The 11,768-nt window shown below is 40.7% G+C and overlaps 1 protein-coding gene across 1 annotated transcript; it reads right to left on the bottom strand.

The window, feature by feature from the left end:
• Positions 1–6,908: 6,908 nt before the first annotated feature.
• DRT111 (D111/G-patch domain-containing protein) lies at positions 6,909–11,489 on the bottom strand. The gene is made up of 2 exons (XM_087401847.1): positions 10,320–11,489; positions 6,909–8,023 (listed from the first exon to the last, which is right to left on the bottom strand). The coding sequence occupies exons 1-2, from the start codon at positions 11,298–11,300 to the stop codon at positions 7,721–7,723; spliced, it is 1,284 nt and encodes a 427-aa protein (XP_087257973.1). The 5' UTR covers positions 11,301–11,489; the 3' UTR covers positions 6,909–7,720.
• Between the last annotated feature and the right edge of the window lie 279 nt (positions 11,490–11,768).

Raw genomic sequence — 11,768 nt, forward strand, 5'->3', positions numbered from 1 at the left:
AGATAATTGGGCAATTTGGTCAAAATATTCTCAAACGGCAACAGTTCATCAACAAATTGGCATTGCACAACAAGGATATCATGAATTGGAGAATTTCAACATCAGGACAAGATGAAATCATGAGATCTTCATCAACACGTACCATAAGCTAATTTCGAGTTCAATTGAGCAAGTTATGGTAATAAAGAGTGGTTCCAAAAACTTATGTATATCAGTTGACCGTTAAATTGACACTTCAAGCATTTTGATGATCCACTATGAATAAAATCAATAAATTGCTACCTTCGTTTCACAAATGGGTGGAGGAAATAAAGATGAACCAGTATTAAATTATAGTCCTTGTATTTGCCTGATCTTTCATGATTGTCAAAATTTGTGGATGACACATTCTAGATTAGATATAGCATTGTTCCATCAGTTACTATAAATTGTATTGTTAGAGCATGGGCCATGAGTTTTTTGTTTCCACATCCATTTTGAGGCACCAGCCAAATGGTTCTCCTCTAAGAGGTTGTGGCAATAGGTTTAAATAATCTTTCTCCTCTCCTGGCCATATCTGCTCAAACAAAACAATGAATTCTTTGAGATTACCTCTTCTTGAGAACATGGGCATGTGTGCAAGGGGATCATATTCACGAGCTAATCAAAAGTTTTGTCAAAGGATTGCATGACAAAAACAAGAGCAAATAGACCATTATAGTTGCAAAACTATAACAAGGATATATGAAATTGCAATGATGATGAATTTGCAAAACAATAACAAAGATATATGAACTTGTAAGGGTGATTGAAGAATCAATCAAGAGAGATTGAGGAATGATAGGAGGAGAATTGGAAAGCCGTATTTCTAAACCCAAAGGTGATAGAAGTGGAGCAATTTCTAAATCTATTAATTTCTATAGGTCCAAGCCTATAGAATCATCACATGCACTAAATAGTATGGGGAATATGCTAGTATGTTCAAAAGAATCACCTATCAATAATGTGTGATCGATTGAAGGTTGACAAGCTAGGAGAAAGAAAAAAGAAAGAGAGGAGCTAAAAAAGATCTAGTGAATGTATAGCCAACTGACAACCCCAAAGCAAACATAACAAAAGTAGATTTCATAAAGGAGGATGTAGCCCAAATGATTGCATCGGAAGGCTCTAACACACATCTATCGAATAGGGTTAGAAAAAGATGGGGCATTCAAGAACATCTTTGCCACTTGGGCTCTTTTAGTACAACACTTTTGCATTAAAAAGATGTAGAAAGTATTCTCTCTAGTAAATCTCAAATATGGATGCCAGCCACGAAAGAGGAATAACATCATTCCCGTACACCAAAGGATCCCCCAAGGACATATACAAAGAGAGAACAAGCAAAGCATTTTCTTGTCAAAATCCTAAAGGGCCAATTCTTGACACATTGAAGAAAGGAGAACAAAAAGGAACAAAGCCGCCATTAAATAATGCAAGAATTCATGCATGTTTTCCAAAAGCAAGCACAACTAATGAATGAAATTCTAGGATGCTTGGAAACAACAGCTAGCATAGTTGAGACAACAATGTACAACAGTAGCAAGATCAAAAGAACAAACTTACTTCATGCCATGAAGATGAAAATTGCAAGATACAATAATTAAGAGAAGAGCTCATTAAACTCAAACAAATGCTAGAAATTGACACCAATCCCAACAAAGATCTAGATCAATTTTCAAAATCCAAAATGAAGTGCCAATAACATTAAGATAGCAAGAAGACTCTCAATCCAAGATCCACTCAACAATAAAGGTAAAACAAGACTCTAGAGAAAATCCCTCAGACTAATTGCAACCCCAAGAATTTTCAACATGGACTTATTAACGGAAAGGGCAATGGTCATTCAACAACAATGAGGGTTCCAATCCAGACAATTAGATGTAGCCCGAATAACCAAGGATAAATTCTATCTAGATACAAAAGAAAGATGTGTAACACTTTGTACCCACCCAACATTAGCACTTGGATACAAGAGTAAGCTAGGCAAGGATCCCAAAAAGATGCATTGAAAAAATCAAGAACCCCCTACCCCAACTAAACTTGTAAACAATTGATAGACCATGCAATATGATAAAAGAAATATGGGTGCCTCAACGAGACAGTATGCAAAATTTGAAAGGAGTGAATCTATGTGCACAAAATGGGGACACATACCAAGCATGAAGTCATGTGTTACAATTGTTCCTCAACAAAAGGGGCTACACACCATCCTAATCACTAATGGAAGACTTTTCAACACATGAAAATGATCAAATCCATAGATCCAAAGTATCGAGACACATGCATCAGTAGAGAAACATAAGGAAATAGAGGCATGCTTGGTTGAAGGATGGAACACAATCGAACCATCCATCGTAAAAAATTATGGGATTGCACTTTTCACAAATGCATATCCACATATGAATTCAAGTGTCAACTGTCCATACTAGTCCAGCTTGCCACACTCATGCACAAGGCTAGAAAAGCTCTAGCACAATCAAAAAGACTAAGAAGAAAAATGTTTCTCCATGACATGCTCCAAATAATGATTGTGCTCTTTGAAAGAAACTAGGATTTTTATATATTAAGAAGTAGCATTCAATAAAAATCCATTTGGGGACTGAACCACGAACACACGTACAAATTTTTCCAATTTAGACATGACAAATGCATGAATAAAACCCCATTGAATAGGAAAGTTTTTCCAATTTAGACATGACAGATGCATGAATAAAACCCCATTGAATAGGGAAGGACACAAATACGTTAAGCACTCAATCTTAGAATCATGGCACAAAATCTTCGAGAGTCCTTAAGTGAATAGGCAATCATATTGAATATTTGCTTAAAGCAGCACAAGACGCCCAACAAGCTCCATTGGTGGACTTCACAATCTCTACGTGAAAATAGGAAGCTTTTAGGAGCACAACATATCCCATCGTCCCGCCTTCTCCTCCTCCTGTTCACTCCTCCTCAACCCTTAACCCCATGAATCCGTGAAGGAGACTAGCTCTCCAATCCTCGATTCTCAACCCTAAACTTTGCAACTCTCTGTCAACCTTAAACCCCTAATTAGATTTACCAACATTATCCTCCTTCTAAACCCTACAGACTTTTCCTAAACCTTAGATTCCTATGGAGGTGCAAAACTCCATCAAACCTTAAGATCAAGACTTCTCTTCCACCTAAGCTCATACAAGAATCGGTTTCCATGCTTTAGCCTAAATCTCTCATCGGAATATGAACCGAGGACCTATGCTACAGCGTGCATCAACATAAGGTGCCAAAAGCCTCGAAATGTGGAATGAGAGAAACTGGCAACAACATTTGTTCTATTCTATTGGGCATGTTTCAAAGACTTGAGTCTGTCTCTCTAACTATATTCACTTGCCTACACAAAAGGATTAAGATTTGAAATTAAGCACCATATGTTTCCCAAACTATTTTTCTACACAATCATCTGCTATGACAGTGTTGGTTACAACAAGCGACCTTCGTCTATGTATTTTCTAACATGGTATCAGAGCCCTGAGGAAGAATAACAAGTGCGGGGGGCTTGGAGGTGAGAACCTTTGGAAGAAGATCTTAGTTCAAGGCCATGGAAACCTACTCTTACATGTGCGAGACAGGAACATTATCAAAAGTTGGATAGGTGTCCTTGGTGTGGGATTGCTTGTTGTGTTAGTTGGATCTGTTTATTCCAAGGACTTCAATTCAATCCCAACACATGCACCATTTTCAAACTTTGGAGAAGCGGGCAAAATGGAATAACTACCCTATCTAGAAGGTGAAGCGGAGCGGCCTAGTAGCAAGGAAGTTGTCGAAGGCAACCGACAAGAGAGGACCCAAAGCCCAAAGAAATCAAACATGCGATATGAAGAATAATAAAGCTAGATGATCTAGACATGGTAGAAGAGTGGAAAGAGAGTGATGCTGAAGTGTTTTCAATGATAATTGGAAGGACCAATAGACAAAGTGATTCCCCACATTTAGTTGGTAGATTCAACTTCTAAGGATGCACACACCATCTTGAAAGACTTGCATAAAACGAACAATACAGCAAGGGTCCTCAACTCTAGAATTATATGTTCACCATGAGGACGCAGAGGGTGACATTGTGCAGGACTACCTCACGAAATTGAAGGTATTGGGAGCTCAACTTAGAGTGCTTAATCATAAGGTGGATCCAATTTAGTTGCCAATGCTCATGCTTAACATGTTGCCAAGGAGGCTCCACGACCTTTGTTACCAGCATTAATACTTCAAAAATATCAAGTTCGCTTACCTTTGCGGAGCTGGGGGCCACGTTGGAGGGAGTGTGGCAATGAAAAGCCTTTGTTTCAAAAGGCAAGAGCAACAGCGCCGAAAAGGACAAAGCTTGGCAACAACAAGCCCAACAAGAAGAGAGAGGACATATTTGATAATAAGGACTCTTTGGAAGTCGAAGAAAGAAAAAGAAGAAATGCTTCTCCTACAACCATCCATGGCATAATGCAAGGGACTACAGAAAAGAAGGCAATTGATCAAAAGAGAAAGGAGTTGAAACCAACTAGAAATGTGGTGACGAAAACATGACAACTTTTTTTTATAACAACTCCAAAGATGCAGATTTAGAAGAAACTCTTTTGAAGTTTGACATTGAGAGATGGTCTTAGGAGTCAAAGGGACAAGAGGCGTACATGAAGGTGGACACCAATGTGTGCTCAAGATGTTGTTTTAATGCAACTTGCATAAGGGAGGGGTCTTTCGAGAGACCTCAAGGTTCAATCAGAGGTGCACATGGATGTGGTGGTGCCTTGGAGAGGTACCTCTTTTATTTTCAAAGAAAACAATAAAACCTGTGGATCCAGTGGTGTGTATATTCTTTGTTCATACATACAAACTTCACTAGCATGCTATGAGTAAAATATTTGCCCTTATATTTCTCAAGTGATGAGGAAATGGAGAGTGAAAAGCTTTCTAGCAAGCAGAGGAAGAAGACATGTTGCAATGGACATCAAGAGTTTCAAAGGCCTATTGAAGTCTTTATAGTAGAGATGAGGGACGTCAAAAAATCTAGAGAGTATATTGTTGCCGAGGGTTAGTTATGAGCTCATGTGGAGCTTATGGTCCAAGATTTTTGTAGACACTTGTTCTTGGGGATCTATTGGATCAACAAAAAGGATTTCATTGTTCAAGTGGAGTGCTTGGTTGCAACAGTGATGGGTTGAAATAGACCTTCAGAGCCTAGTGCTTGGCAAGATTCCAAACTATCCTTGGCATTTGAGGGGGACAAGTGCATAGCCTGATGTTTGTACCACAATTGCTCGAGCACACTGTGTTCAACGATGGTAGTATCATGAACAATTGGTGGAACCTAGATGGTTTTTGTGATCCAAGATGGTTTGTGTCATGACAAGAGAAATCACTAATCCGTGATTAGTAGACATTAAAACATTATTATATAATATACTGCAATGGTGTAACATCTATTTGTATTTATGATGGACACCGATCGATTTATTATGGCGGTGGATCATCTGAGTCGATAGGACTAGTCGAGTTGGAGCCACTACTTCAAGCGGCATCAAATTTGAACATGTGATACTTATTTTATTAATAAAAATACGCACACACGTGTCTACGTCCTAGGGGCATTAGGAAGGGAAGGGTGCATTAAGGTGCAATGAATGATGGATGCATGGGTCATAGGCTAAGAGTAGGTGTAAATGGAAAGATCTACTATGGCCAAGGTCTACCTTAGTTCAATAACACATTTGGAATGAGAGAACATCTTTTGAATACTGACCAATTTATTCAAAATATGTTTCAACTTACTGAGCAGGTTACTATAAAGAGATTATAGCAACTTGGTATTTAGAAGAGAGTTCTGAGAATGAAGAGATATTGAAGAGACACTGCAATGTTACATATGCATTTTGAATATTCAGCATCAAGAGAAATCAGAACTTAAAGATGAGATTTAAGTTCTCATTCAGAAGAGATTGTACACTGCTAGGAGAAGACTATTTGCAAATTATAAAGAGGAGATGCAAATACAAAAGTAAAAGAGAAAAGCGTGCACAGGAGGAAGAGACAAGAAAGAATCCAAAAAATGACTTCTACCCATTCAAGTAAGAGGGAGTGTTGTGACAATAGAAATCACTAATCCGTGATTAGTAAACATTAAAACATTATTATATATTATACAACAATGGTATAACATGTATTTGTATTTATGATGAACACTGACCAATTTGATATGACGATGGATCATCTAAGTAAATAGGACGAATCAAGCTGGAGCCACTACTACAAACAACATCAAATTTGAACATGTGATACTTATTTTATTAATAAAAATATACACACGTGTCTACATCCTAGGGACATTAGAAAGGGAAGGGTCAATTAAGATACATTCAATGATAGATGCATGGATGATAGTCTAAGGGTAGGTGTAAATGGAAAGATGGAGCTTGAGTGATCTCAAGGGACATTAATGAAAGAGTATCCTTTCATTGTGAATCTCAAGTAGCATTCTTCATTCACCTTGCTTTCATATGCCATCCCTCACACGCCTTGCATGTAAGTCAAACATAGAAACAAGTACTCTCACGAGGACGCTCTTCCCCATTGGAGGGCCAATTGGCATTCAAATTCTGCATCATTGCACACATTTGCATTCTCGAGAAAGCTGGTTCTTCACAGTTTGCTTCTACAAAGACTAGACTTAGAGAAGAGCTGTGGTTTCAAAGACCCAGATCAAGGATATCTCCAACTTGTTTCTATAGTGAGCTGCTGGCCTAAGGTGGTTGGTAAGATTGAGTGTTGGAATTTTAACTAGTTTACTCTATCTATATTCACTTGTGTGTACAAAGGAGGGACATTTGAAATTACGCACTTTGTGTACTTTTCTACAATCTTCCAATATTCGTTACAACTAATGTTTTCTAATAAGCTGGTATCCGAGTAATGAGAGAACAAAAACTACCTTGGGTCATCAGCTAGAAGGGGCTGTACGAGTTGGAGGAACTCAGCATAAGGAGCCGATTGCAAACAACAGGAACACATAAGCAATATAAAGTCATTTCAAGTCCAACATTAAAGTTAGGCTGTAACCCACCTGCATGTTGCAAGCAAGAGCAGCTGACGACATGAAATAGGGTTCTGAAGTACAGTTTTCTTATTGCTTTTGTTTTCAACTCCAATGTAAGCATCCTCGCTTCAGATTAAAGCTCATCAAAGAAACACCACTCTGAGTTGTCTTGGTGCTTGAAGCACAATATCACTTTGTTTCTGCTTCTGACAAATACTCGTACTTCTCACCAAGCTCCAAAATGTTACACAGTTGAGAGTCTGAGGTCATGAGTGATTTGTGAACATAAAATACAGAGAGCTTACTGCAATTCAGGAAACACAAGAAAAGAACCAGGCTGATGGCTACATGGACACAATACAAGGATGTTATTTCCAGCGCATTGCACTCTTCCGATCTAACATTCCACTGAACAAGCTAGGTCTTGACTTGATAGCCAGTTTCTTTCCAATATCCTGCAGGTCAGTGGATCTAGGTCGTTAATTCCCGAGATCTTTAAAAAAGCATGGTAAAATTCCAGAAAATATTTCAACTGATGTCCACCTCAAAACTGCTTTAGAAGTAAACTCTACTTGGCAAAGTTTGCTGCCCCATCTTCACAAATCGAGTGAAGTCATATGCATGTGTTGTCTTGTCCTCAAATCAGCCAGCTTGCAGTGCTGGTATCTCTCCTGGAAGTGGTGCAAGGTCATTCTCTTTGAACCTCTCTTCCTCATAAAAGTTGGCGTGGACAACCCTTCCTCCAAAAAACCTCCCATCCAAGTCCACCAGGGCTTTAGTTGCTTGTTCAGCACGCTCAAACTGGACAAATATTCGTACAGCCTCTGTGGCTGGAAAGTCTGGTTCTGTGATCTCAAAAATAAGCACCCGTGTTACATTGCCATACTTTGCACATTCTGATGCGACTTCATCCTCTAGTTCATCATCTACTTCTCCAGGTCCAACCTGCCCACCATTGCATAGTTCAAAAAAAGGCTTTCACGTCATGGACAAGTTGATCAAATGTAAAACTACTCACATTATCAAGTAGGTAATACGTAAGATGGAGATAAGTCCAATTCCATAGTCATACAAAGCCTATAACTTTATGTCAAGCAAATACAGACTTGCCACTAGCACCAGAGCTCATAAAATTCACCTCGTTCCACCAAAAAAAACAATCCAACACACTTCCGCATGCCCACTGTTTAGAAAATAGAAGCAAATACATATGAACCCAATAACTCACACAAAAATTCAAAAAATAAAAATTTGCAAGGCCTAACAAAAAGCATGCCTTACTTCACAGGAGTTAGGACAGGCCTGAGGCCATGTCAAACCACAATATGTAAGTTCTTCTGAAGCTGATCAACAGTATGTGATGCGGAGACTGGCATATGTCTACCCCTACACCTTGATATGAAAACTTTAAAACTTTGAATTCTTCTGAAGCTGACCACTAGTATGTGATGCAGAGACTCGCATACGTCTATCTCTACATGTCTATATGAAAACTCAATGTAAAGTAACAATATAACTCAATCGAACAGAAGCTTATTGGGGGAAGAAGGATTTTTACTCCTCAAACTAAGCACCATAAACATAACCAAAAACTTTCAGACTTCATTTATCCAATCCACTCACAGCTTTACAAAGAAAACATTACCATGCACAGGTGTACTACATGCACTCTCATTTTAGGTTACAGACATGCCTACATGTCATGTGTATCTATTACAGGAAGTCCTCGATAACATAGTCTGGGATTTATGGCCCCTTCATTTGGAGTGCATATTGTATTTGCACATAGGTACAGCATCCATTACTGTGTCTCCCTTTGAGATGAATTATATATTATAGGGGTTTTACATGAAGCCCATTATGGAAGGCAAAATCCAGCCTATGTTAGTCTCGCTTCTGGGATTAGCACTTTTTGTGTATTCAATTTATTTCACTCTTCTTCCAAGCATAGTTATGGGAATGGTATCAAAGCTCACACTTGAGAGTCGTGTCAGTGTTACCTTACTGCAATTTGACTGTAGGGGATAGTTGATCAGTTTAGGACTGATTGGTATCTGGTTGGACAGTGAGATTGGATGGTCAAGTTGCTGCATTCTTTTGATACTGACAATGGAAGTGCCTGTGGCAAAGCTCCCATGGAAGACTATTTTCGCTCTATTGTGATTCTTGAGTTTTGCTGAGCTTTGCTAGCAGATACAAAGTTCTTTGGTGATATTTTAGTTCCTGGACATCTCCAAAATTTTGCCAAAGTTGCCACAATATTTTTTGCATTGTTCCTGCCATGTTGCTATTTCTTAATTTTCATACTTTATTCTAAACCCTATACTCAGTGTCATCGTTTGAGTTATTGTTTTATGCAGACTGATTAAGTGTTATAAACCTAGATGAATCCAGGAACATTCCCAAACTCATCCTCTTAAAACACAACATAGTGCAGTTTCAATCTCACGATAGTCACTCATAAGATTGAAAACCATAAACTCCATCACGCATAGCAGGGACTAGCTACTATGACATCCCCACTGACGTCATCAGCTCCCAACAGTGGGTGTAGACCATAGTATAAAAGTATGCTCTCACACATACAAATCCACACACCCACACATACTTGAGCATCCATTTATACAAAGTCTTTGTACTGAGTTTCTATCGGCACTCCGGAGGTGAACGGCAAACTCAGCCATGACGAAGGCTAGCACTAAAGGAGAAGGCTAATCAAAAGGCAGTACAAATCTCTTCATTCAAGTTACAACTGCTTGTGAAGTCTAAACGATTTCATTTTAGTCTCTCCCAAACGAGCATCTAAATCTAAATCTAGCTGATAGGGCAACGCACCATTTAAGATAGAAAGAATTATCGCAATACCAGCAGGCCGCAACTTTTAAGTGTTCTGTGGAGTGACAACAAATGCTTCTCAAGCCATAGTTATCTTCTTGCATGGCAAATTAAAACCCTTTACACCGACCCAACTAAACGGAAGAGCATGTTGCATTGCAACTGCGTGCATGTTTCCAAGTTTCACACAAGCAAGAAGATGAATATGATCATCCTCGAGTAATTTTTATGTTGAGCTTCTGCAACTCAAATCGTAAACAAGATACTGCATGTAGTTTTTGAATATCCAGCCACCCGGCAACTTTTGGAGAGATACTAAGACCTTGTATGTATAGCTTCACGACTAAAGTAGTAAAAAGTTAAATGAAGCCAGACATCGCAACCGCTTGGAGAAAGATATACGCACCATGTTTCGAAGGAGTACCACCCGTGTAGGAGGACCTGTTATGGAAACGCCGGACTTCACTTTCTTCTCTGCACTCGCGTTTACTATAACCCCTGCCCGTCTATCAGTCTTCCGAGCCATGAGAGGGGTAGTAATGCCTTGCTCCTGCTTGCCCAAACCCTGGCCTTCTTTCCAACCCATTCTGGCCATCATCCTCTGGGCTGCTGTCATCTGTCCACCGGCACCTACTCCAAGACCAGCTGTTGCGGACTTGCCAATAGAGAAGCCTCCATCCTCGGGAGAAGGTGACCGTTGCCTCGCAGCAGGACTAGCTTCCACTGATAAACCCGTTCCTCCTCTGTTTGCACTAAGCATTGCCCTCCTTTTCCATGCTTCCTCTCCACTAATGTGCAAGGCCCCAGAACGTGCCTCTGCGGTGTCTCTCTCCCGCTCGGCTTCGCGCTCTCTCTCCAGTTCCCGCAACCGAATCAACTCCCTCTCCCTTTCCCGCTCCCGTTCTTCCTCCTCCTGCCGTCGCCGTTCCACTTCACGCCGCATCTCCTCCTCGACTTTACGCCGTCTGCGCTCTCTGCAGTATTCCTCGTAATCATTGGGCCTCGCAGGGTCGTACTCCTCCACAACGGTGGCACTGGCCCCAACCAGAGCGGGCTGGTGGGGTGGAGAAGGCGGGCCGACCTCGACGTCGAAGGAGGAATCAGCAATCCATCGAGAAGGGCCAGAAGAGGCAACACGGCCGGAGGAACTGGAAGAAGGAGCGGGGAGCTTAGGTTTGGAGGGATTGGACTGGTTCTTGATGACGGAAGGGGGGGCAGCGAAGAGGGAAGAAGGCTTACGGAGGGTGGAAGGAGCCATTTTGGCAGCACTACTGGACCAAACCGAAGATCCTGAGGAGGAACCATTGAGGGGGAGGGAGGCAGATTTAGCTTCATCGTCAGCGGAGGAGGAAGGGGGAGGCAAGTCGCCATACAAGCCACCCAGCATGATGATGAAGAAGATGATGGCGAAGCTGTGTGAGCTCAGGAAACCCTAAACGCAGCAGGCGAGCTCATCTGAATGAAGCTCCGAGCTTCTGAGAAATCTGTGAAGATGAAAAAGAAGCTTTCTTGTTGGGCTTTGCAGAAACCCTAAAATGAAAGAGACCATCTCTTCTGAAGATTTTGAGCCGAAGAAGACGAAATTGACTCACCAAGAACAACACTAATACACCACCAAGACACCCAACACTAATAACAACACTAATACACCACCAAGACACCCAACACTAATACACTAATACACCACTTTTTTCTATACTCCACTCTTCCCTCCACCCGACGATGCCCCCCGCGACTTGCACCAGCGCCTCACGGGTGCTAACACCCATTTAGACCACGCAACTCGAATGTGTTGGTCCTCAATTCAAGCCTCTGGATTCTATCTTGGTCACGTCGTATGGGCGCTCTATTGGCT

The sequence above is a fragment of the Dipteris shenzhenensis genome, chromosome 30 (assembly GCF_047967505.1).
Source record: "Dipteris shenzhenensis isolate YYH24624 ecotype China chromosome 30, Dip_SZ_1.0, whole genome shotgun sequence".
In the NCBI taxonomy this organism is placed as follows: Eukaryota; Viridiplantae; Streptophyta; class Polypodiopsida; order Gleicheniales; family Dipteridaceae; genus Dipteris; species Dipteris shenzhenensis.

Coding starts and splice junctions, on each gene's coding strand:
- DRT111 (XM_087401847.1), bottom strand. CDS start 11,300: ATGCTGGGTGGCTTGTATGGCGACTTGCCTCCCCCTTCCTCCTCCGCT. Junction 8,024..10,319: donor TGGTACTCCTTCGAAACATG/GTGCGTATATCT, acceptor AATGGTGGGCAG/GTTGGACCTGGAGAAGTAGA.